General features: G+C 48.5%; 1 protein-coding gene across 1 annotated transcript in view; it reads left to right on the forward strand.

The window, feature by feature from the left end:
• Positions 1–8,629: 8,629 nt before the first annotated feature.
• si:ch211-137a8.2 (uncharacterized protein LOC777613 homolog) overlaps positions 8,630–27,231 on the forward strand; it is a 37,686-nt gene continuing 19,084 nt past the window's right edge. The window contains exons 1-7 of the mRNA XM_056282922.1: positions 8,630–8,763; positions 15,666–15,935; positions 19,230–19,380; positions 21,029–21,211; positions 22,320–22,454; positions 23,069–23,263; positions 25,242–25,319. Coding sequence (XP_056138897.1) covers positions 8,630–8,763; positions 15,666–15,935; positions 19,230–19,380; positions 21,029–21,211; positions 22,320–22,454; positions 23,069–23,263; positions 25,242–25,319 — 1,146 coding nt within the window. The remainder of the gene's footprint in view (positions 8,764–15,665; positions 15,936–19,229; positions 19,381–21,028; positions 21,212–22,319; positions 22,455–23,068; positions 23,264–25,241; positions 25,320–27,231) is intronic.

A 27,231-nucleotide genomic window follows, 5' to 3' on the forward strand; every position in this document is an offset into this window, starting at 1 on the left:
AACACTATGAACACTTGTAGTTTTGTGTGTTGTTATGTAAGAACAGAGCATATTCATTAAGTGTTAGTAAGGGAGAATAACTCTTCTGGTGGTACTACCACCTTATAAAGGCCATACTAAGCAAAGCATATTGAGATGGTACTACTAATAAGCAATACTTCTGAGGTTATAGAGGGAAAACTCATAGTTAATGGCTTACTGGTTGTATAATAAGGCCATGCAGAATAAGGCATTAATGAGTACGTAATAATGACCAATTAAGAGCCAACATGTTGCTAATTTGCATGCTAATAAGCACCTAATTAATGGTGACTACGTTCCCCATACTAAAGTGTTACCGAAACCGGAAGTCGGTGGACTACAGTTATGCACCGAATCGATTGTGTCTGCAGGGACGCCCGACCAAGCCGGAGGTAACGCGGGGGTTCGAACCGGCGATCCCCGTGTTGGTAGGCAACGGAACAGACCGCCGCGCCACCCGGAAGCCCCTTACCAAATATTCTCGTGGAGGTTAAACTGCCCGCCTTTAGATGAAGCAGACAAGGAGATGGAGACATGCCAGACTTCCCTGCCTGGCTTCTGCAGGAGGCGTCAAAGTCACACAAGTCAGTGATTCACGCACACGCGCGCGCACACGCACCAAAGAGCTTATAAGTATCCTCTCATATCCAAACACGCTCGGCTCTACACACTCCACACGGTGTGAGCACACACACACACACGACACGTGCGCGTGTACACGCGCGCGCTCAGAGGTGCGCGCAGCTGTCAGACGCTCAATTTTTGATGACAAAGCAATCGATCATAACAGCCAGTCGGGCGCCCGTGCCAGAATTTCCAGCCAATAGGCGAGCAGGGAATTGTGATTAGGGTGTTCGGCCCAGCTGGTCATGTCTGTGACGTCATCAGTGAGGCCATCGGTGACGTCATCGGCGTTGTCAGGTGCCAGATGCCAACTGTCCATGTGTCCTTCGGTGGGACGTGTTTGATTAAAGGCTTGAAGAACAACAGAAGGGAAACAACAACAGGCGACACAGAGACGCTTCTTGCCCTGTGTGTGTGTGTGTGTGTGTGTGTGTGTGTGTGTGTATGTGTTCGTCCTTCCTGAGTGAATAAAATGTGTTTAATATCTGGATTTTTCCTGAAGCCATAGAGAATATCTTTAACAAAGATCCGAGTAACCAGCAGTAGAAGACTCTGGTTGTACTGGTCAGCTCCCAGTAACCATCAGTAGTAGACTCTGGTTGTACTGGTCAGCTCCCAGTAACCATCAGTAGTAGACTGGTTGTACTGGTCAGCTCCCAGTAACCAGCAGGAGAAGACTCTGGTTGTACTGGTCAGCTCCCAGTAACAAGCAGAAGAAGACTCTGGTTGTACTGGTCAGCTCCCAGTAACCAGCAGTAGAAGACTCTGGTTATACTGGTCAGCTCCCAGTAACCAGCAGGAGAAAACTCTGGTTGTACTGGTCAGCTCCCAGTGACCAGCAGTAGTAGACTCTGGTTGTACTGGTCAGTTCCCAGTAACCATTGGCCTTGTACTAATAAGTGGGGCATATAACAATGCTAGTGTTATGATGGACGGGTAATGTTTATTCACATCCATCTTTCTTTCTTTCTGATGATGATGATGATGATGATGGTGGTGGTGTGTGACTGGCCTGCAATGAAGCTCCATGGAGACTACATGTGGGTTCTACTGGCTGGGCTGCTGGTGGTGGAGAAGCCTCATCACAGCCAGTCCCCCGTCTTCATTCATATTTATGGACCAAAATTAAAAGAGCTTTATAGTGGTGATACATCACACGAGCTCACCTACTCTCCCTCTCCCCCTTCTCTCTCTATCTATCTCTCTCTCTCTTGCTCTCTCTCTAGCTTGCCCTCTCTCTAGCTTGCTCTCGCTCTCTCTCTCTAGCTTGCGCTCTATTTTGCTCTCTAGCTTGCTCTCTCTAGCTTGCTCTCTCTCCCTCTCTCTCTCTAGATTGCTCTCTCTCTTGCTCGCTCTCTAGCTTGCTCTCTCTCTCTCTCTCTCTCTCTCTCTCTCTCTTGCTCTCATTTTGTCTTGCTCTCTCTTTCTATCTTGCTCTCACTCTGTCTTGCTCTCTCTCTCTGGCTTGCTCTCTCTCTAGCTTGCTCTCTCTCTAGCTTGCTCTCTCTCTCTTTTGCTGTCTCTCTAGCTTGCTCTTGCTCTAGCTTGCTCTCTCTCTCTATCTTGCTCTCTGTCTTGCTCTCTCTCTAGCTTGCTCTCTCTCTCTCTTGCTTTCTCTGTCTTGCTCTCGCTCTGTCTTGCTGTCTCTCTAGCTTACTCTCTCTATCTTGCTCTCTAGCTTGCTCTCTCTCTCTCTCTCTCTCTCTCTCTCTCTCTCTCTCTCTCTCTCTCTCTCTCTAGCTTGCTCTCTCTCTCTTGCTCTCTCTCTAGCTTGCTCTCTCTCTCTCTCTAGCTTCCTCTCTCTCTTGCTCGCTGTCTAGCTTGCTCTCTCTCTCTATCTTGCTCTTGTTCTGTCTTGCTCTCTCTCTCTTTATCGTGCTCTCGCTCTGTCTTGCTCTCTCTCTCTATCTTACTCTCGCTCTGTCTTGCTCTCGCTCTGTCTTGCTCTCGCTCTGTCTTGCTCTCGCTCTGTCTTGCTCTCGCTCTGTCTTGCTCTCTCTCTAGCTTGCTCTCTCTCTATCTTGCTCTCGCTCTAGCTTGCTCTCTCTCTATCTTGCTCTCCATCTCTATCTTGCTCTCTCTGTCTTGCTCTCGCTCTGTCTTGCTCTCTCCATCTTGCTCTCGCTCTAGCTTGCTCTCGCTCTAGCTTGCTCTCGCTCTAGCTTGCTCTCGCTCTCGCTCTAGCTTGCTCTCGCTCTAGCTTGCTCTCGCTCTATCTTGCTCTCTCTCTCTCTTGCTCTCGCTCTGTCTTGCTGTCTCTCTCTCTAGCTTGCTCTCTCTATCTTGCTCTCTAGCTTGCTCTCTCTCTCTCTAGCTTGCTCTCTCTCTCTCTCTCTCTCTAGCTTGCTCTCTCTCTTGCTCTCTCTCTAGCTTGCTCTCTCTCTCTCTCTCTCTCTCTAGCTTGCTCTCTCTCTCTCTCTCTCTAGCTTCCTCTCTCTCTTGCTCGCTGTCTAGCTTGCTCTCTCTCTCTATCTTGCTCTCGTTCTGTCTTGCTCTCTCTCTCTCTATCGTGCTCTCGCTCTGTCTTGCTCTCTCTTTCTATCTTGCTCTCTCTCTCTATCTTGCTCTCGTTCTGTCTTGCTCTCTCTTTCTATCTTGCTCTCGCTCTGTCTTGCTCTCTCTCTATCTTGCTCTCGCTCTGTCTTGCTCTCTCTCTAGCTTGCTCTCTCTCTAGCTTGCTCTCGCTCTAGCTTGCTCTCTCTCTATCTTGCTCTCTATCTTGCTCTCTCTCTCTATCTTGCTCTCTCTGTCTTGCTCTCTGTCTTGCTCTCTCTGTCTTGCTCTCTCTCTAGCTTGCTCTCGCTCTAGCTTGCTCTCTCTCTCTATCTTGCTCTCTCTGTCTTGCTCTCGCTCTGTCTTGCTCACTCTAGCTTGCGCTCTGTCTTGCTTTCTCTCTCTATCTTGCTCTCGCTCTAGCTTGCTCTCGCTCTAGCTTGCTCTCTCTATCTTGCTCTCGCTCTGTCTTGCTCACTCTAGCTTGCGCTCTGTCTTGCTCTCTCTCTCTAGCTTGCTCTCTCTCTCTATCTTGCTCTCTATCTTGCTCTCGCTCTGTCTTGCTCTCTCTCTCTGTCTTGCTCTCGCTCTGTCTTGCTCACTATCTTGCTCTCTCTCTAGCTTGCTCTCTCTCTATCTTGCTCTCTCTCTAGCTTGCTCTCGCTCTAGCTTGCTCTCCATCTTGCTCTCTCTCTCTATCTTGCTCTCTCTGTCTTGCTCTCGCTCTAGCTTGCTCTCTCTCTATCTTGCTCTCTATCTTGCTCTCTCTCTATCTTGCTCTCTCTCTCTATCTTGCTCTCGCTCTGTCTTGCTCTCGCTCTGTCTTGCTCTCGCGCTGTCTTGCTCTCTCTCTATCTTGCTCTCTCTCTATCTTGCCCTCTCTCTAGCTTGCTCTCTCTCTCTATCTTGCTCTCTCTCTAGCTTGCACTTGCTCTAGCTTGCTCTCTCTCTCTATCTTGCTCTCTATCTTGCTCTCTCTCTCTATCTTGCTCTCTAGCTTGCTCTCTCTCTAGCTTGCTCTCTCTATCTTGCTCTCTAGCTTGCTCTCTCTCTCTCTCTCTCTCTCTCTCTCTCTCTCTCTCTCTCTCTCTCTCTCTAGCTTGCTCTCTCTCCCTCTCTCTCTAGCTTCCTCTCTCTCTTGCTCTCTCTCTAGCTTGCTCTCTCTCTCTCTCTCTCTCTCTCTCTCTCTCTCTCTCTCTCTCTAGCTTCCTCTCTCTCTTGCCCGCTGTCTAGCTTGCTCTCTCTTTCTATCTTGCTCTCACTCTGTCTTGCTCTCTCTCTCTATCTTACTCTCGCTCTGTCTTGCTCTCGCTCTGTCTTGCTCTCTCTCTAGCTTGCTCTCGCTCTAGCTTGCTCTCTCTCTATCTTGCTCTCTATCTTGCTCTCTCTCTCTATCTTGCTCTCTCTGTCTTGCTCTCTCTCTATCTTGCTCTCTCTCTAGCTTGCTCTCGCTCTAGCTTGCTCTCTCTCTCTCTCTTGCTCTCTCTGTCTTGCTCTCACTTTAGCTTGCGCTCTGTCTTGCTCTCTCTCTCTAGCTTGCTCTCTCTCTCTATCTTGCTCTCGCTCTGTCTTGCTCTCGCTCTGTCTTGCTCTCGCTCTGTCTTGCTCTCGCTCTGTCTTGCTCTCGCTCTGTCTTGCTCTCGCTCGGTCTTGCTCTCGCTCGGTCTTGCTCTCGCTCGGTCTTGCTCTCGCTCGGTCTTGCTCTCGCTCTGTCTTGCTCTCGCTCTGTCTTGCTCTCGCTCTGTCTTGCTCTCGCTCGCTTGCTCTCTCTCTCGCTTGCTCTCTCTCTCGCTTGCTCTCTCTCTCGCTTGCTCTCTCTCTCCATCTTGCTCTCTCTCTATCTTGCTCTCTCTCTAGCTTGCTCTCTCTTTATCTTGCTCTCTCTTTATCTTGCTCTCTATCTAGCTTGCTCTCTCTCTAGCTTGCTCTCTCTCTAGCTTGCTCTCTCTCTAGCTTGCTCTCTCTCTAGCTTGCTCTCTCTCTAGCTTGCTCTCTCTCTAGCTTGCTCTCTCTCTAGCTTGCTCTCCCTCTCTAGCTTGGTCTCTCTCTCTAGCTTGCTCTCTCTCTCTAGCTTGCTCTCTCTCTCTATCTTGCTCTCTCTCTATCTTGCTCTCTCTCTATCTTGCTCTCTCTCTAGCTTGCTCTCTCTCTAGCTTTCTCTCTCCCTCTAGCTTTCTCTCTCCCTAGCTTGCTCTCTCTCTCTATCTTGCTCTCTCTCTCTAGCTTGCTCTCTCTCTCTAGCTTGCTCTCTCTCTCTAGCTTGCTCTCTCTCTCTAGCTTGCTCTCTCTCTAGCTTGCTCTCTCTCTATCTTACTCTCTCTCTCTAGCTTGCTCTCTCTCTCTAGCTTGCTCTCTCTCTATCTTGCTCTCTCTCTATCTTGCTCTCTCTCTTAGATCTACATGATGCATCATACTAACTTTCCGCCCTCAGGGGAAAAGCGGTGTGTGTGTGTGTGTGTGTGTGTGTGTGTGTGTGTGTGTGTGTGTTTGTCAGAAGAATGTGTGTGTGTATGTGGCAGAAGGTGTGTGTGTGTGTGTGTGTGTGTGTGTGTGTGTTTGTCAGAAGAATGTGTGTGTGTGTGTGTGTGTGTGTGTGTTTTTGTCAGAAGAATGTGTGTGTGTGTGTGTGTGTGTGTGTGTGTGTGTGTGTGTGTGTGTGTGTGTGCGTGCTCAGCAGGTGTAGTTATAACGGTGTAGGAGGGAGGGAGTGTTTGAGGACATCAGGGTGCAGTTGACTGCAGTTCAACCTGTCTATTAATTCTCTCTCTCTGTTCCACTGTGTTTATTTATCTTCATCTGTCTCTCTGTCTCTCTGGCTGTCTGTCTGTCTCTCTGTCTGTCTGTCTGTCTGTCTCCATCCTGCTGTCTGCAGTATTTGATGTGTTTCCAGGCTGGAGAGATGGGGGGGGGGGGCGGCTGGAGGAAAGAAAATGCTCTTTTTTACTTTGCTGATGAATTAAATATGATTGATGGGTGAGAGGAAGGGTTCGAGATGTCAGAGGAGAACAGCTGAGATGGTCCGTCTGTCTGTCTGTCTGTCTGTCTGTCTGTCTGTCTGTCTGTCTGTCTGTCTGTCTGTCTGTCTGTCCGTCTGTCTGTGTGTCTCTCCCATTGGAGAGAGAGAGAGAGTATTATCAGTGTGGCCTCTCTCTGGCCCTGGGCTAAAACCTTAGTTTCATAAGTCTGTTTTTACACACACACACACACACACACACACACACACACACACACACACCACACACACACACACACACAGGGTGAGTGCTATGGGGTTGAAGTCTTGGCCTCTTAAGCCTCCTCTGGACCAGGAGGGAGCATCTGATTTAGTCTGGAGGGCAGAAACTTCTGAGGAGGATGAACGCAGAGTCTCTCTCTCCCCCCCCCTCTCTCTCTCCCCCTCTCTCTCTCTTTCTCCCCCCCCCTCTCTCTCTCTCTCGCTCTCTCTCACATATTATCTTTCACTGAGTCCATTTTGGAGAGGGGAGGGTCTGACGCAGTCGTCACGTGACTTCTCTGCTCCCTGATTGGCTGCTTGTCTCAGCGCAGGCCTGTGGGTGTGTGTGTGATTGACTGTGTGACCGGAGGACTTCTTGTGTTAAATATTGTGTTGCTGTTTCTGAATGACCACGTTTGTTGTCCTTTTCATTTGCGTGTCTTTAATTAGGTTTGTCCGCGCTTTGATGTTTGCTCACAGAGGAAGAAACAGCGGTTCAGAGCGGTGAGGTCAGTGGCTGCTGGGGAGGCAGTGGGCCTTCACAAAGGAAAATGAGCAACAAATATCAGTTCAGATGTTTTATGGAGTTGTGAAATCCATTAATAAACACTCAAGTTCAGCTACACAAACAGTTGCATACCTTTGTGAACTCTACAATTGTGTAGATTTGTAAAAATGAGCAATTCAATTCCCTCAGTAGCACCTAGGCTAGCCTAGCCTAGTGTGTAGCAAGTAGCCTTGTTTAAGCTAGGTTGATCACTTAAGTTAGGTTAATCGTTTAAGCTAGGTTGATCGTTTACGCTAGGTTGATCGGTTAAGCTAGGTGGATCGTTTAAGCTAGGTTGATTGGAGTGCAGTTTCCACATGTTTGCAATACTATTGGATGTTGAATGTGTGAACTGGACCGCTCGTGCTTGACTAGCGCTGCAGGCAGGTTGTTCAGGTCATAGTAGTTGACACCTTACCCATACACTGAGGAAAGCAGTGCAGCCTGCTGGTGGTTGCATCGGAGCCGCATAGCCACTGTTATGTACCGCTCCGAGTGGTTGGCTGGTTTTCTGCCCTTTACACTGGTGGGGGTCAGGGAGAGCTGGTGTGGGCCCGTCTTGCTTGATGACAAGTCATTTTTGCTGGTCATCCAGTTCATTAAAACTCTGAAGACATACGACGGTGAACATTGCGGATTTCGCTCTGACGTGTAGCTAAGCTGCTCGTATTCAAATGAGCTAGCTTGCTTTATTGATAGCACAAATATCAATGACATTGTAGCAGTTCAGCACCTTGATGGCTCTGATTGGCTCACACTCCCGCCATAAGCAGTGCCTTTCCTCGTCCGTTGATTTTGCCTTAAGCTACGCAGTACGCATGCGCAAACTATGAAACTCACAACGTTAAAGGCCGTCCTGATAAAAGCAGAGCCTACCCTTCCCACTGGAAAAGTAGGCTAGCTTGTGCACTATACGGCGTTTCACTCTTAGAAGTTTAAGGACTTCAAAAGGACAAGGACATAAAACATCATTAAAAATACGTTATAACCCAGCATACTTGTAACTAGTGAGGTTTTGATATGTTGTTAGGAATTCGTTGTGTGGTTATTTTGATTAAATCATCACAGGGTAGGCACTGCCTACCCTGACCTCATTGGTTCAAAGTATCTTTATTGTCCCTTACTGGATAATTGGTTTGCAGTCAGGATATACAAAACACCAATGCACTGATGGACAACAACAAACAGGACACAGTGGACAAGGAGATTTAAAAGATTTCATTCAGCCCCAAAGTCAGAGTGCAGAAGTCAAGTATGCAACCCGAACAGTGTTGACTGGTGGGGAAATGGGCTGTGGCGTCCCCCCAAAGAGCTATGGGACAGTTGGCTTCTTCTTCTGTCCAGGGACTACTGTTCTCCATGTTTTCGGTCGTCTTCCTTCTCGTTGCATGTGGGTTTGATCTTCCGCACTCAGAATCTGACGTTAACATGTGTTGTGTTGTGTTGCGAGTGACGTAATGCACAGTTTGAAATCCGATTAGAGTGGCCAGAGCGTCCAGACTGAGACACATCTTTAGAAATCCGGTTTGAATCAGGTATGAAACCACCTCCGAATGTGGCTCAAATCTGATTTTCAAAGATCAGATTTTGCTGTTCCGACCACATAGAAGAAGTCGGATTCCAATCTGGATTTGCCAAAAATCAGATCTGGGCTGCCAGTCTAACTGGGGTATTAGTCGGAGAAAGGACTCATCACACCGAGATACAAAATCCTCGACCACAGGCCCATGATGTCGCTCCTCCCCTTCAAGAAGACTTGTAATCACAGAATCTTCTGCACACTTGTGCAGATGTGGTTGCTGCAGCAGTCATTGGTGGACAAGATGAAGAGTAGTGGGGAGAACAGCAACCTTGAGGAGCACCAGTAGAAGAGTGCAGCTGATTGGGAAAAAGAGCCATTAACCCTCACACACTGGGACCTATCAGCCAGTAAGTCCAGTATCCAGCGGACTAGATTAAGATCCGGTTTAAAAAGAAGGATTAGCGTTCCTGCTAACAGATGTGGCTGATGGTGTTAAAAGCCGAGGAGAGATGTTTAAACAGCCCGGCGTGATCTCTCATCCCCTCGAGGTGGTGATACAGAAAACGTAGTGGTGTGATGGCAGCATCCTCCACACCTCCGCCAGACCTGTATTCAAATTGCAGGGGGACCGAGGGATTTCTCCACCTGCGGTAAAACCTCATTTCTAATGAGCTTCTCCGGTGTCTTCATAATTAAAGATGTCAGTGCTGCTGGCCTGTAGTCATTTGGGTGTCGCAGGGGTTTTAGTCCTGGGATCTGGTCTGTTGCTGAAGAGGGAATGTAAAAAATAAAATGAAAGCTGTCGCACAACTGTTCAGCATATGTTTTAAGAACATGGCCACAGATATCGTCAAGCCCGGGACACTCGCTGGACTTGGCGGGTCTGCCGTGCGAGTCTGCCGTGTTTCTCCACACTTCTGACGTCAACAGCCAAAGCTGGAGGAGCTCGAGTGTGTTCCTCTAATGCAGTCAGTGTATAGGTGAAGTCATCAAACCAGTGGCGGATCTAGAGATTTTTTTCTGGGGTGGCAACAGGGGGGGCAAGACTGTGTCCCAGAGGTGGCAGCCGCCATCCCTTGCCCCCCCCCGTAGATCCGCGCCTGCATCAAACAGAACCTGCCAGGGCCATGCTCCTCTTGTCTTCATCATCACACCCCGTCTTAGATTTCATACCGCTCCAGGCTGCCCTTATATCGTTACTGCCCAGCTCAACTTAGATTTTATCTCTGTACCTGAGTTTATCATTATCATTATCGTTATTGTTGTTGTTGTTGTTGTTAATATTATTGTTACTATTATTATCATATTTTATAAAAAATGTTTGTGTTTGACCCCCCCCCTTTTCTCCCCAATTGTATCCAGCCAATTACCCCACTCTTCTGAGCCGTCCCGGTTTCTGCTCCACCCCCTCTGCCAATACGGGGCGGGGGGGGGCTGCAGGCTACCATATGTCTCCTCCCATACATGTGCAGTCGCCAGCCGCTTCTTTTCACCTGACAGTAAGGAGTTTCGCTAGGGGGGCATAACGCATGGGAGGATCACACTATGCCCCCCTCCCCGAACAGGCATCCCCGCCGACCAGTGGAGGTGCTAGGTGCAGCGACCAGGACACATACCCACCCACATCTGGCTTCCCACCCGCACACACGGCCAATTATATGTGTAGGGATGCCCGACCAAGCCGGAGGTAACATGGGGATTCGAACCGGCGATCCCTGCGTTGGTAGGCAATGGAATAAACCACTATGCTACCCGGACACCCCTCTGACCTGACCTCCTTCTTTGGTTCCTTAACTTTGGTTTCTTAACTTCAGGAACATTACCCTCATTAAAGCACATTTCCTTTTATGCATCAGATCCTTACGGGCCGATGAGGCCCGTAAGGATCTGTTGTCAGGGGAAATCTTGTCAACCTCCATGGGAATCGCATTGTCTCTACAAAAAGATGTAGCTACGCACAACGTCCGTTAACTCGTCTATATTGTCTGAGGATTCTGTAAATGAGGACCACTTCGTGCAGTCGCAGCACCCCTGCAGGGCAAGAGAGCAATCATCATTCCAGACCTTCAGCTGCCTTTGGCACACCTTCTCTCGCCTCAATGCAGTCTTGTAAACGGGTATACGATGCACAGAATTGTGGTCAGAGGATCCAAGGGTAGGGCCTGCCTCGGATTTATATGCATTGTTTATGGAACCGTAAGAGCTCCAGAGTGTTATTGTGGTGTGTAGGACAGCTGACGTATTGATAAAAACTGTTCAACATTTTCATTAAGTGATTAAAGCCACCCTGTATAATACCGGGGGCATGGGGGGGTGTAGTTTGAAGAGGTGTATATACCACTCTGAAGATGGTGTCCTTTGCGACTTCTGCGTTGGCCTTAGAAAGCAACAGTGACAAACATGTGAAGGAATTCTCTCGAGAGACGGAAGGGCCTCACCAACACGGACAAGCGCTCAATATCTGGCCAACACAACCGCTCCTGTGCGGTAGAATTGCTGTACCATCTACAGTTGATGTACAATCACACACCTCCTCCCTGCAATTTCTGTGACCTCGTCACACCGATCCAGCTGTATGGGAGCCCTGAAGCCATTTATAGCCAAGGAAGCATCAGAGTCCGAGTCTGTGAGCCATGTTTCCGTGAACGCCATGAGACAAAGCCTCCCTGTATTCACGTAGAAGACTGATATCCCTGTGCAGTCCGTCCCTTTTATTCCTGGATGACTGGACGTCGGACAGGATCATGGAAGGCGGGGGAATGCGATTGCTTTGCAGTTGTGGATGCAGGCCACCTTTCTCACCTCTTTTCCTGATAGAGGCCACTTTCTTGAAGTCGTTCCTTGCCATCACAGGATCACCAAATATCACCGGATTTAGGTTAGAGACCCACGAGGAACGCCTAGGATCCAGGGTCTGGCGATTCCATCGTAGATTTAAGAGAAGCCCGCTTGTGTACTGGATTGTTTGGGAGTGTCCGTGACTCCAGGCAAAATTTGCGCGCATCAGCAAAAGCAAGTAACGTCAAATCTCCATCTCTGAACTGACTCGCAAACATTTAGGACTTAAAAACACTCCCAAGCTAGCCCACCTAGCAGGAGACGACATATGAACCAACAGTAACGGTAAAAGAAATGTCTCTTCAGGAATCAGGAGCCCTTTATTTGTCGTTTCACTTCATGCACTTGCATACATGAAGTGTAACGAAGTGCCGTTTCCTCCAGCCCACAGCAGTGCAACAGAAAGACACGTCCAAAAACTGCAACAACACACACACCCAGACTAACACATCCCAAATAAACGCAAAGAAACACTGTCTGAAGGATGACTGTCGAAACCGCCGGTCTGCACAGGCTAGCAGTTAGCTTAGCCCGTCCCGCTTCAGGCAGCAGGTTCCTCTTGACACGAGGAACCTGCGGCTGGTCGCTGCACGCGTAGCGCCTCAGGAATGAGTGGCGGTGAAGGAAGAGTTAAACTTGGTGTTAATTACAATGGTAGTAATAATAATATCATATATGTGGATTCAATCTAGATTCTAGGTTTAGATGTGACCATGGGAGCAGGATAAGCGGTTTGCGTAATGGATGGATGGATGGATATCTAGATGTCCAGGCTGATTGTTTTGATGTCTGTCTTACTATTTGGCCAGCTTTGTGGTGGCTGGCTGTTTTGTGAACAGACTGGTTGTCTGTCTGGCTGGTGAGATGGTGGGCCAGGAATATAATTCACACCCCACCGAGATGACACAGCCGGCAGTTTCACAAGCACTTACCTGGCAATGCCTTTGATGCTCTCTCTCTCTCTCTCTCTCTCTCTCTCTCTCTCTCTCTCTCTCTCTCTCTCTCTCTCTCTCTCGCTCACTCTATCATCATGATCCAGTCGTTCAGAACAGTAATGGTTCCTCCACAGTAATAGACCCAGACAGACTCATGAATAACCAATCAGCGTGTGTGTGTGTTTATCTCTCCAGAGACTGTAGTAGTGACTGAGTGCTGACAGTCAAAGGAGAGTGAGAGAGAGAGAGAGAGAGAGAGAGACTGTATATCTTTTTCTCTTTTCAGTCTCTTTGTTTCCCTCTCTCTCTCTCTGGTTAGCACATAGCTGGAGGTCATTTGAATGAAGGTCTTGTTGCTGACTACTGATTTCTGGAATCTTAAATGCAGCTCCACTAAATTAGAGCCATGATTCTATTCTCTATTCTGTCGTTCTTCGCTGTGTGAGAGGGTGACTCCTGACCTCTGACCACAACATGCTGGATATTCAGGCCTCTGAGCTCTGATCACAACATGCTGGATGTTCAGACCTCTGAGCTGGGACCACAACATGCTGGATGTTCAGACCTCTGAGCTGGGACCACAACATGCTGGATGTTCAGACCTCTGAGCTGGGACCATCACATGCTGGACGTTCAGACCTCTGAGCTGGGACCACAACATGCTGGACGTTCAGGCCTCTGAGCTGGGACCACAACATGCTGGACGTTCAGACCTCTGAGCTGGGACCACAACATGCTGGACGTTCAGGCCTCTGAGCTGGGACCACAACATACTGGATGTTTATACCTCTGAGCTGGGACCACATCTTGCTGGATGTTCAGACCTCTGAGCTGGGACCACAACATGCTGGATGTTCAGGCCTCTGAGCTGGGACCACAACATGCTGGAAGTTCAGGCCTATGAGGTAGGACCACAACATGCTGGACGTTCAGACCTCTGAGGTAGGACCACAACATGCTGGATGTTCAGACCTCTGAGCTGGGACCACAACATGCTGGACGTTCAGACCTCTGAGGTAGGACCACAACATGCTGGACGTTCAGACCTCTGAGCTGGGACCACAACATGCTGGACGTTCAGACCTCTGAGCTGGGACCACAACATGCTGGATGTTCAGACCTCTGAGCTGGGACCATCACATGCTGGACGTTCAGACCTCTGAGCTGGGACCACAACATGCTGGACGTTCAGGCCTCTGAGCTGGGACCACAACATGCTGGACGTTCAGACCTCTGAGCTGGGACCACAACATGCTGGACGTTCAGGCCTCTGAGCTGGGACCACAACATACTGGATGTTTATACCTCTGAGCTGGGACCACATCTTGCTGGATGTTCAGACCTCTGAGCTGGGACCACAACATGCTGGATGTTCAGGCCTCTGAGCTGGGACCACAACATGCTGGACGTTCAGGCCTCTGAGGTAGGACCACAACATGCTGGACGTTCAGACCTCTGAGGTAGGACCACAACATGCTGGATGTTCAGACCTCTGAGCTGGGACCACAACATGCTGGACGTTCAGACCTCTGAGGTAGGACCACAACATGCTGGACGTTCAGACCTCTGAGCTGGGACCACAACATGCTGGACGTTCAGACCTCTGAGCTGGGACCACAACATGCTGGACGTTCAGACCTCTGAGGTAGGACCACAACATGCTGGACGTTCAGACCTCTGAGGTAGGACCACAACATGCTGGACGTTCAGACCTCTGAGGTAGGACCACAACATACTGGATGTTCAGACCTCTGAGCTGGGACCACAACATGCTGGACGTTCAGACCTCTGAGGTAGGACCACAACATGCTGGACGTTCAGACCTCTGAGCTGGGACCACAACATGCTGGACGTTCAGACCTCTGAGCTGGGACCACAACATGCTGGACGTTCAGACATTTTAAGAGCAGATGCTAGTCTTCAAAACCAGCAGGAAAAAACACATTTTGGTTTTAATTAAAACTTTACCTGAGATAAAGTCACACATCACATTGTCCCAAACAGTATTATGAATCCTTTGTGTCACAGAGATAAACAGTAATTATCTGTTAAATCTGAATATAAGGTGAATATTGAACGCCCTGCTGGGTGACAGAACTATAGTAAAGAAAACACCACATTCAGTAGTCACCTTATATTCCGGTTTAACAGATAATTACTACTGATCCCTGTGACACAAAGGATTCATAATACTGTTTGGTACAGTGCGATGTGTGAATTTGTCCCATACAGTGTGTTACGGCCACGGGTGTGTCCGTATAGTTTTGTGTTGCCTCCTGTATCACTCTGACTCTACATTCAGGTATCCGCCAGGTGCTCCTCATCACCTAATCAACCGGTCAACGAATCATCCAATTTTCATCAGCTGTGCAGTCTCCCATTTAAACCCCCACATGTCTTCAGTTCACCGGGCCAACTAGTTTAGTTTGTGTGATGTAGTTACTTTGTGTTTGTAACGTCTGGCCCGTTTTTGGTTTAGTTTGCATTGTGACTATTTTGAGTTATGTTTAGTTGTTTAGCTCTTTTGGGCGAGGGGATCAAGGTAAGATGCCCATGGGCAAACACCCCATCACGTAGCTTACCTCTGTTAGACACACTAGGTTAGCAGCGGTTGCCACCTTTTTGTCTTTAGGTTTGGTGCTTTTCAGCACTGTCAAGGGTGGGTTACTTTTGTTAATAGTTTGTTTTGGCAACCGTTCGGTTCCCTTGTCCTGTCATTGTTAATAAATATATTTATTATATCTATACGTTTATGTCTCACTGTGTTGCACCCTCACCTCACTGTTACTCAGTACACTAATAGTTGCACCCTCTCCAGACCGAGGGTCGTAACACAGTGCTTGATGTGGATTATATTTAACATTGGATTGGCTGAGGGAATCTGGTCTGCTGCGTCCGGTGGGCCCAGGGACTACGGCCTTGCCTGGAGCTGCAACCGAAGAGGAAGCACCGAGAGCGGTCTGACAGGATGTGGGAGCGGGGCAGGCTAAGCTAACTGCTAGCCCATGCATACCGGCAGTTCTGATGGTGGTGTCGTTTTTGGGAAATTTGCATACATGTTTTTATCTTTTGTGTTGCACTGCTGTGGGCTGGGTGAAATGGGATTTTGTTTCTTTTGTGTATGCAGGCACATGATAGAAATGACAATAAGTTGCTCCCGTTCCTGACTCCTGATCATAATAACATGGACGCAAACTAGAGATATAGAAAAGACCCCGTTCTACTCATCTAATACTCAGTAATTACCACTCATCGTAGGTCATGTCCATCTGTTTTACTTGTATATTTCTTGGTTATTCCGTGTAATGAATGGCCTGTAATTCAAACCGTTACCTTTTTTGTTCTTCTATTATGTGTTAGTTCTTCATTTATTCCATCACTAGTCTTATATTCTATTTATCTTGGTCCTTTTTCTGCTGTTAAAAGCGTTGCCCTTCTGTTCTCATTAGACCCTGTCCCGTCTTCTGATAGGTGGAGGCCAGGTGACGTCATCATGCCTGGCAAAGCCCCGCCTCCTTCAAATCCCCGTGGTGAGGGGTTCGCCACTCCGACAGGAAGTGATGTCGCATGCCCAGCGGAAGGGTTGGAGTTGCTCAGCGGTCTCCGTGACTCCCTGGTGTCCCTGTGCAGCTCCTTGCCTGGAGAGTACATTACGGCGGAGGACGACGACGAGGAGGAGGAAGAGGAGGAGGTGAAATTTCTACTAGACTGCAGCCGGAGCCAGGATGGCGACTGCCGGTGGTGAGTTTGCCCCCCTTGAACCTCTAGTGAACCTCCAGAGAATTCAGTTGATAAAAACTTCATCATATTGGGTCATATTGGTTTGACATAACCGGCATAATGTTGACACGTCATGATACGGGTAACACCTTTTCACCCAACGATAGGCCGGTAAACCGATATACTGACCGATATATCGGCATAATAATGTAATTCTGTTCAGTTTCAGTTGAATTCAATATTTTTATTAGTGTGCCGTACATGTGCACATATTGCCAAAGGACAGATTAGAACATTTATGAAATGGACATGAATTAAAATGAAAAGAGAATAAATCCCGTCATAAATCTGCATTCTTGTTTTCTCGGTGCATGCTGGGAGTCGGTGTCAGGGTGAATGTGTGTGGTGAGAGCGACCTGCTGTTAGTAGATTTGATTTATTTATCTATTTTTGCTGTAGGTTTTTGTTTTTTTGGTCTTTGGGCTGATGGTTTCTGACACCTCCCCTCTCCAACATGGAGTGCGGGTTCTGCCTGATCCGTCTGTTCTGATAGAGGCAGTTCTCCTGGCTGTGGGAGACCATGTGGGATACGCCAACCTGTCCTGTGCCTCCATGGTGAACAGAGGTGTGGTTGTTTTCTCAAAAGACGAGCATTTTGTGGCCGAGTTGACAGCGAGCGGTGTCTCTGAACGGCATCTATTTGCAGGTTTCCCCACTCGCTGTGCCTTCCACCCAGGTCACCATCTCCGGTGTTTCCCCGTTCATTACCAGTGAGGTGTTGGAGCAGGAGTGGCAGCACTTCGGGAAGCTGGCAAGCAGTTTTAGGACTGTGGGGTTAGGTTGTGAAAGTGATGAGCTGAAACATGTCCGATCCCTCCGGAAGCAGGTGTTCATATTTGTGAGTTGTCCGTCACAGACGCTGGAGGTTTCCTTCAGAGTGGAACATGGGGGGGAGGGACGTTACATGGTGTATGCCATCACAGGCAGAATAAAATGCTCTGAGTGTGGGGATGTGGGGCACAAGCGAATCGCTTCTCCTCACAGGCTGGCCGAGGGGCACCCTGAGCCAGGGGCCAGGCCGGCCGAGGAGCACACTTGGACCAGTGCTCCACGGATGAGGAGCCAGCGGATGCCACTGCTCTTCGGGGGGGCAATGCCCCTCTGACTGAGCCTGAGGCTGGAGACTGATACAAATCCCAATCCTTCTGGCTTTAAGTGGGGTCACTCTACTGAGACTGCACTCCTGTCAGTAATAGAATCACTGCGCTTGGCTAGAGCTGCTGGTCAGTCCTCAGCTTTATTCCTGCTAGATCTGTTAGCTGCTTTTGACACGGTTAACCACCAAATTCTCCTCTCCACACTCACTGAGCTCGGTATCTCAGAGTCTGCCCTCTGCTGGTTCATGTCCTACCTCCCAGAGAGATCTTTTAGAGCAGGGGTGGGCAATCTTATCCAGAAAGGGTTGGTGTGGGTGCAGGTTTTTGTTCCAACCAAGCAGTTACACACCTAATCCCACGAATCAACCAGAAGAGTCTTTGTTGAGGAACTTGATTAGGAGACACAGGTGTGTACCTGCTTGGTTGGAACAAAAACCTGCACCCACACCGACACTTTCTGGATAAGACTGCCCACCCCTGTTTTAGAGTATCTTGGAGGGGACAAGTGTCTAAACCGCACGGAGATGGATTTAAATATCTGCGAGTCTTCCTTGGTAGTAAGTTAATGGTCAGAAAAAATTGGGAGGGTGTAGTAGGAAAAATTGAGGGGAGACTGAAAAAATGGAGATGGACTTTGCGTCAGGTATCCTTTGGAGGAAGGGTGCTTATAGCCAACAATTTAGTAGCCTCTGCAGTGTGGCATAGGTCGGCTTGCATGGAAACCCCTGCTCGTTTTATACAGAAACTACAAGCGGTCTTGAGAAATATATATATATATATATATATATATATATAATGTTTATTTTTTAGGGGGGGGACAGATGACATTAGATACCCCAAAGTGCCCAAAGAAAGGGGGTGGGGGTCAGGGTCTGGTACACTTAGAAAGTAGCATGGCGGCTTTCGGGCTACAATTTGTGCAAAATATCGGTTTTTCCCCCTTTTTCTTCCTAATTGTACTGGGCCAATTACCTCACTCTTCTGAGCCGTCCCCTTCTGCCGATCCAGGGAGGGCTGCAGACCACCACATGCGTCCTCCAATACATGTGCAGTCGCCACCCGCCAGCCCAGGGGGACATAGCACATGGGAGGATCACGCTATTCCCCCCAGTTCCCCTTCCCCTCCAAACAGGCGCCCCAACCGACCAGAGGAGGTGCTAGTGCAGCGACCAGCACACATACCCACATCCGGCTTCCCACCCGCAGACACGGCCAATTGTGTCAGTAGGGTTGACTGACCAAGCCGGAGGTAACACGGGGACTCGGTCCGGTGATCGCCGCATTGGTAGGCAACAGAATAGACCGCTACGCTACCCGGATGCCCCGTGCAAAAATATCTTACAAGGTTCTTCTCAGAATTAGCAAGTGCCATTCTGAGAAGAACTAATGGTTTTGGTCTTGATACAGGTTCGTTTCTGATGGATTGTAAATGTCTACATTTGTCTGACCTTCCTGTTTTATATTAAGGAGTCTTCAAAGCATGGAATCTGTTCAAATGGAAAAGAAGGGAACCTACTCTTTCTCTGTATTGGTTATTAAAGGAATGTCTCATTCATAGAGCCAGGTTGGCCATACAGGACTGTTCAACGCCAGCCTTCACTCTAACACAGTGCAACACTGGGACTGTAACATTAAAGGACATAGTGGATGTAGCTGGACCTGGTCTGATAGACTGAAAGGCTGTGGCTTCTCATCTGAGGCAGGAGTCAAGTTGTCATATTAAGAAGGTACTAACTCGTTGGGTTGAGAGACTGACTGACGCTGAACGGGAACTGTTGCACGACTACTGTGCAAAGATGGAAACTCCTGGTCAGGGTGATCCTTTTCAATGTCTGGAACTTCCTCCTGGAATGAAGGATTGCACTGGACAATGCTTAAATGTTTAAAATATTGATAATCTGAATTTCTATTTGTGATGTGGTTTGTTCTGTGGTGGATGGTGAGTTGGGTTTTAATAATGTTTTTGGATGGAATCAAGTGATGGATGGATTGTAAGAGATGTCCGTACTGTTGGTATGGATTGTCTCAAAGTCAATGAATTCAATGAATTCCTTACGATCAATCACCATGTGATGTATTTTAAATAAAGTGAAAATCTCTCTCTCTCTCTCTCTCTCTCTCTCTCTCTCTCTCTCTCTCTCTCTCTCTCTCTCTCTAGGCTAAAGAGGAGGTGGGCTCTGTGGCAGGAGTTTATGAAAGAACACGCCCACCTGGACGCCTGGCTGCAATTGGCTGAGCAGACGGCCAGTTCTCCAGACTCTGCCCAGATCGCTTATGTCACCGCCAAGGAGGAACTGAGGAAGTTTGAGGTGATGTGGGTTAAAAAAGGGGGTTAAGACCGGGCCGATCTTCCTCTGCACACCTTCAGAAAATACCAGCGTTTCACAGAGCAAGTTCATATTTAAACTATTCAACAAAAGAATCAGCTGAAAGAACTTTCAGACAAAGAAACTGGGGGAATGTTTGAGACTATAAGAGTATCCTTGCGTTTTTCCAAATTTACCTTTAACAGACAACAACTTTATTAATTATATTGTTATTATGTCTCTATTTCCTTCATTTCTCTTTTTTCAGAATTGAAATCCGTTTATTACATATTAACTACATCTGAAGGGATCTATGGTGGCCCTGAGAGCCCAAAACATTGCAATTTAAGAAAACTTTAGGTTACTTCTGTAACCCCGGTTCTCTGAGTAGCATTCGTTTTGATGTCTCACTATGGGATACGCCCCCTCGCGTATTCACAGAAGCACTTGTACCATTATTCCATCCCTGATTGGCTGGCAGTCATGACGTCTGCGTCAGGGCCCTGCACCTTATATGTGACTGACGCAGCATCACTCATCATTCAAAATAAGCACACCTCTTCTCGCTTCACCCCAGCAGCAAGAAGGGCGGTCTGGTGAGACATCTCACTCATGCTACTCAGAGATCTGGGTTTACGGAAATAGCCTAAAGTTCTCTTTCATAACATTCGTTTCGATGTCTCACTATGGGATACGGAGATCCCCGTATTGCCAGACAAACTTATCTCAAAAACTGACCACCAGCGCCCCCCCCCCGAAGAAGTGTGTGAATGAGGCAGGTCCACTGAAGAACCCACACTCAGGACAGCATGAGCAAGGCTAGAAGATGTAACATCCAACTTATGAAATCTTGCACATGTTAGGGACAATGACCAGCTAGCTGCAGCACAGATATCCTGGATAGAGACCCCCCCCTCCAAAACAGGACCACAGAGGTTGCAGAAATACTCCACTGTTTGGGGACAGGCCAGAGCAAAATAATCTCGTTAGGTAGCGCCAACAGTAGGCAAGCAGTGAGGTGACCTCAGGTTGCTGGTATGGTTAGCTTGCTTGGGGTAGCAAAATTAACGTACTAGCTAGCTTGTAGAAGCAGAAATACGCCACTGTTTGGAGACAGGCCAGAGTAAAAAAAAAAAACTACCTATACTGAAGGCAGTCGTACCGGTATCTCAGCGGCTAGCATCCAGTGACAGAGGTGTTCGCTCCAGTCTGAGGACAGTTTAGCTAGCCAGCTTAGATACGGGTGAGAGTAGTTGGCTTCTGAAGTGAGAAGAGGTGATTGAATGACGAGTGATGCTGCGTCAGTTGCATATAAGGTGCAGGGCGCTGATGCAGACGTCATGACTGCCAGCCAGTCAAGGCTGGCGTAATGGTACAAGTGCTTCTATGAATATGCGAGGGGGGCGTATCCCATAGTGAGACATCGAAACAAATGCTATGAAAGAGAACGCATGCAAATAGACAAAACAAGCAAATTAAGAAAACGTCATCGATTTGACAACACGTGCAGCATTTAGAAAGTGCTGCAAATTCAGACAGCACAGCACAATGTTGTCTACCTCCACTTCCTCAAAGGGTGTGTGCACTCCTACCTGCACTTGTGTAAAAAAACCGTGTGTGTGTGTTTCTGTGTGTGCGCGTGTGTTTCCAGAACCTGCGTTGTGAGGCCAGCAGCCGGCTGGTCCAGTTGGACAGCCTGACGCAACGGAATCGAACCCTCTGCCGGCTGTTCCAGGGCACCATGCGGGCCCGCCTGCTGGCGCTGACGCAGGACTGCGGCCGGCGCTGGGACAGTCTCACCGGCCGGCTGGAAACCGTCACACGCAGACTGAAGGTAAAGCCGCGAACACGCCAGGAGATTTTTCTAGTCCCAGGCGACTGGGAAAAGACTCGGCATCACACATCTAACCGCCGAGTTTGGTGGCTTACAGTCACAGACACGCACACCGGCTATGACTGCAGTCAGACTCACACACCTGTTGAGGAGTTCAGGCTTGTCCGCGTTTCAGTTATAAGAATCAGTCATGTTTGATTTTATGATATATCATTTTGAGAATCAGCCATCATGGCAAATCAGCGCTGCAGTCGGCCTTTAAATCATTTGGTGTGTTTCTGGCTTAACACAAAGAGAAGGAGACCACAAGAAGTGGGAGGGAAAACAGTGGAAGAATAGAATATATGACTTGGCGAGCTGTAGATTTTGGTGATGAGGCATGATAAATCTACACGGACACCATGAGGAGGGGAATTGATCGCCTGACAGCATTCATAGCAGTTATTTAATACCGAGGTATGCTTGTTTTAATGCTAAAGCATATGTTGGTGTATATACTTGAACTTCTTCACTTGAGGCAACAATTCTTCCCCAACCTGGAGGCAGCAATCCGGTAGAGAACCATGGCCTCAGACTTGGAGGTGCTGACTCTCATCCCGGCCGTTCCACACTCGGATGCAAACCGTCCCAGTGCGTGCCGGGGGTCGCGTTCTGATGGAGCCAACAAAACCACATCATCTGCGAAGAGCAGAGATGCAATTCTGAGGTTCCCAAAACGGACACACTCCTCACCTTGGCTGCTCCTTGAGATCCTGTCCGTGAATATCACAAACGGAGTTGGAGACAAGGGACAACCTTGCCGTAGTCCGACACCCACCGAAAACATGTTTGACTTGGTGCCGAGAATATGGGCACAGCTTGTAGTAACTGCCCCGGTACCCCATACTCCCACAGTACCCCACACAGAGTGCCCAATGTGAACTGCCTAATGTGAAAATTTGGCAAAAAATATAAAGTAGTTGATGTTTGGAGTTGTGTATGTCTGAGAGTGATCTCACTGTGAATGGTCAGATGAGCCACTGTCCATCCACCACCTTCACATAGATACAGTACCATGTATATAGAGAGATATGGGTAATCTCTCTCTCTCTCTCTCTCTCTCTCTCAGCATTTTGTCACAGAGAGGGAGGGGTTCGATGTGGAGAGGGAGGAGCTAGCTCTGTGGTTGGCTGATCTGGACGTCCGTCTGACAGAACTGGAGCACCTGACAGGAAACTCCTGTGACAAGATACGAGAACTTCAGGTAGGTGTGTGTGTGTGTGTGTGTGTGTGTGTGTGTGTGTGTGTGTGTGGTTTATTTTCAGTGCATGTTTCATATTTGCTATTATTTTCATTAAAATGGGAGAAAAGACATGGGGTGTCCAGGTAGCGTAGCGGTCTATTCTGTTGCCTACCAACACGGGGTTCGCCGGTTCGAGTCTCCGTGTTACCTCCGGCTTGGTCGGGCGTCCCTACAGACACAATTGGCCGTGTCTGCGGGTGGGAAGCCGGATGTGTCCTGGTCGCTGCACTAGCGCCTCCTCTGGTTGGTCGGGGCACCTGTTCGGGGGGGGAGGGGAACTGGGGGGAATAGCGTGATCCTCTCACGCGCTACGTCCCCCTGGTGAAACTCCTCACTGTCAGGTGAAAAGAAGCGGCTGGTGACTCCACATGTATGGGAGGAGGCATGTGGTAGTCTGCAGCCCTCCCCCGGATCAGCGGAGGGGGCGGAACAGAGACCGGGACGGCTCGGAAGAGTGGGGTAATTGGTCGGGTACAATTGGGGAAAAACAGGGAAGACATTGGAACACACTCGGAAATAAATTGTTTGTGTGTGTGTGTGTGTGTGTGTGTGTGTGTGTGTGTGTGTGTCTCCAGGCCTTCCAGGCGTCTGTGTGTGTGATCTCGGGTCACGTGAGCGTCCTGCTGGAGCGCGGCGAGGTGCTGATCCAGCGGGGCGAGCCGTCGGACGCCCAGGACATCGAAAGCCACCTGCTGGAGCTGATGCTGAACTGCAGCCAGGTGTTCAACCGCATCGCAAGGCTGCACACCAGGCTGCTCAGCATGAGACTGGTACACACACACACACACACACACACACACACACACACACAAGCCTGTACAACCAGCCACCTCTGATCTTCCTGGAGATTTGATTGTTATTCTACTTAATAAAGTCTCCAGCTGACTTCCTGTTTCCTGACCTTTGTTCCTCCTTTTCATTCCTCCTCTTCTCCCTTTTCTCTCCTCTGCTCCACTCTTCCTCACTGTTCATTCAGTTCTCTCCTCTGCTCTGCTCTTCCTCACTGTTTTATCTTTTCCCTCCTCTGCTCTGCTCTTCCTCGCTGTTCATTCATTTCTCTCCTCTGCTCTGCTTTTCCTTGCTGTTTATTCTTTTCTCTCCTCTGCTCTTCCTCACTGTTTATCTTTTCTCTCCTCTGCTCCGCTCTTCCTCACTGTTTACTCTTTTCTCTCCTCCATTCTGCTCTTCCTCGCTGTTCATTAATTTCTCTCCTCTGCTCAACTCTTCCTCACTGTTTATTATTTTATCTGTTCTGCTCTGCTCTTCCTCACTGTTGACTCTTTTCTCTCCTCTGCTCTGCTCTTCCTCACTGTTGACTCTTTTCTCTCTGCTCTGCTCTTCCTCGCTGTTTATTCTTTTCTCTCCTCTGCTCTGCTCTTCCTCACTGTTGACTCTTTTCTCTCCTCTGCTCTGCTCTTCCTCGCTGTTTATTCTTTTCTCTCCTCTGCTCTGCTCTTCCTCGCTGTTTATTCTTTTCTCTCCTCTGCTCTGCTCTTCCTCACTGTTTACTCTTTTCTCTCCTCTGCTCTGCTCTTCCTCACTGTTTACTCTTTTCTCTCCTCTGCTCCACTCTTCCTCACTGTTTATCTTTTCTCTCCTCTGCTCCACTCTTCCTCGCTGTTTATTCTTTTCTCTCCTCTGCTCCACCCTTCCTCACTGTTTATTCTTTTCTGTCCTCTGCTCCGCTCTTCCTCACTGTTTATCTGTTCTCTCCTCTGCTCCGCTCTTCCTCGCAGTTTATTTTTTTCTCTCCTCTGCTCTTCCTCACTGTTTATCTTTTCTCTCCTCTGCTCAACTCTTCCTCACTGTTTATTATTTTCTCTGTTCTGTTCTGCTCTGCTCTTCCTCACTGTTTATATTTTCTCTCCTCTACTCCACTCTTCCTCACTGTTTATCTTTTCTCTCCTCTGCTCCGCTCTTCCTCGCTGTTTATTCTTTTGTCTCCTCTGCTCCACTCTTCCTCACTGTTTACTCTTTTCTCTCCTCTGCTCCGCTCTTCCTCAGTTTCTTTTGTCTCCTCTGCTCCACTCTTCCTCACTGTTTATCTTTTCTCTCCTCTCCTCTGCTCTTCCTCAATGTTTATCTTTTCTCTCCTCTGCTCAACTCTTCCTCACTGTTTATCTTTTCTCTCCTCTCCTCTGCTCTTCCTCAATGTTTATCTTTTCTCTCCTCTCCTCTGCTCTTCCTCACTGTTTATCTTTTCTCTCCTCTGCTCTGCTCTTCCTCACTGTTTACTTTTTTCTCTCCTCTGTTCTTCCTCGCTGTTCATTCATTTCTCTCCTCTGCTCTGCTCTTCCTCACTGTTTATCTTTTCGCCCCTGTGCTCCGGTCTTCCTCACTATTTATTCTTTTGCCTTGAAACAAAAACACAACACTGTTCAAACAAGAATAAAAACTCTTGAAATGTAACGAATCTCCCCGACTCACAACAAGGAAGACAGATTTCAACACACCACATTAACATCAACACACCAACAACACAACACATAAACATCAAAAGAAAGCTGTTGGCTGAAAAACAACACAAAATAATAAAATGGCAACTGAAAAAAATAAATAGTCAACTAAATTGCAGTGTTACTGTGTATCATTTATAGTCTCTTTCTGTTTTTGTCTGTCTTGATCTCTCTCTCCGTGCCTATATGTCTCTCTGTGTCTCTGTCTGTCTGTGTGTGTCTCTCTGTATGGTGGTCTCTCTGTCTGTCTGTATCTTGTCTCTTTGTGTGTCTGTCTGTCTGTCTCTCCAAGGTGTTTGAGGATGACTGTATTCTGTCTCAGGGTCCAGACTCCGGCTGTCCGTCCGAGTCTCTGGTTGAAGACGAGGCAGTGTGTAATAAGCCCCCTCAGGATGCTGCTGCCCACTGCCGATCGACCCCGGAGCTCGGTCAGACATCATGAGCCACCACATGTTATGAGTCACCACATGTTATGAGCCACCACATGTTATGAGTCGCCACATGTTATGAGCCACCACATGTTATGGGCCACCACATGTTATGAGTCACCACATGTTATGAGCCACCACATGTTATGAGCCACCACATGTTATGAGCCACCCCATGTTATGAGCCACCCCATGTTATGGGCCACCACACGTTATGGGCCACCACGTGTTATGAGTCGCCACATGTTATGAGCCACCGCATGTTATGAGTCACCACATGTTATGAGTCACCACATGTTATGAGTCACCACATGTTATGAGTCACCACATGTTATGAGCCACCAGATGTTATGAGCCACCACACGTTATGAGTCACCACACGTTATGAGTCACCGCACGTTATGAGCCACCGCATGTTATGAGCCATCGCATGTTATGAGCCACCGCATGTTATGAGTCACCGCATGTTATGAGCCACCGCATGTTATGAGTCACCACATGTTATGAGCCACCGCATGTTATGAGTCATCACATGTTATGAGCCACCACATGTTATGAGTCACCACATGTTATGAGCCACCACATGTTATGAGTCACCACACGTTATGAGCCACCACACGTTATGAGTCACCACACGTTATGAGTCACCACACGTTATGAGTCACCACACGTTATGAGCCACCAGATGTTATGAGTCACCACATGTTATGAGCCACAACATGTTATGAGACACCACACGTTATGAGTCACCACACGTTATGAGCCACAACACGTTATGAGTCACCACATGTTATGAGCCACCACACGTTATGAGCCACAACATGTTATGAGCCACCACATATTATGGGTCACCACATGTTATGAGCCACCACATGTTATGAGCCACCACATGTTATGGGCCACCACATGTTATGAGCCACCACATGTTATGGGCCACCACATGTTATGAGCCACCACATGTCATTAGCCACCACACGTTATGAGTCACCACATGTTATGAGCCACCACATGTTATGAGCCACCACATGTTATGGGCCACCACATGTTATGAGCCACCACATGTCATTAGCCACCACATGTTATGAGTCACCACATGTTATGGGCCACAACATGTTATGAGCCACCACATGTCATTAGCCATCACATGTTATGAGACAGCACACGTTATGAGCCACCACACGTTATGAGCCACCACATGTTATGAGCCACCACATGTTATGAGCCACCACATGTTATGAGTCACCACATGTTATGAGCCACAACATGTTATGAGCCATAACATGTTATGAGTCACCACACGTTATGAGTCACCACACGTTATGAGTCACCACACGTTATGAGCCACCAAATGTTATGAGCCACCAGATGTTATGGGCCACCACACGTTATGAGTCACCACACGTTATGAAGCTAACATGCTTTGCTAGGAAACAATCTGCACCGTTAGAGAGCAGTCTTGTTGGGGCGTCTGGGTAGTATAGCGGTCTAATCCATTGCCTACCAACACGGGGATCGCAGGTTCGAATCCCAATGTTACTTCCGGCTTCGTCAGGCGTCCCTACAGACACAATTGGCTGTGTTTGAAGGTTCAAAGCCGGATGTGGGTATGTGTCCTGGTTGCTGCACTAGCGCCTCCTCTGGCCGGTCGGGGCGCCAGCTCGAGGGGGGGGGATAGCGTGATCCTCCCACGCGCTACGTCCCCCTAGTGAAACTCCTCACTGTCAGGTGAAAAGAAGTGGCTGGTGACTCCACATGTATGGGAGGAGGCATGTGGTAGTCTGCAGCCCTCCGGAGATCAGCAGAGGGGGTGGAGCAGCGACCGGGACGGCTCGGAAGAGTGGGGTAATTGCCCAA

Source organism: Lampris incognitus, chromosome 7 (genome assembly GCF_029633865.1).
Source record: "Lampris incognitus isolate fLamInc1 chromosome 7, fLamInc1.hap2, whole genome shotgun sequence".
Lineage (NCBI taxonomy): Eukaryota > Metazoa > Chordata > Actinopteri > Lampriformes > Lampridae > Lampris > Lampris incognitus.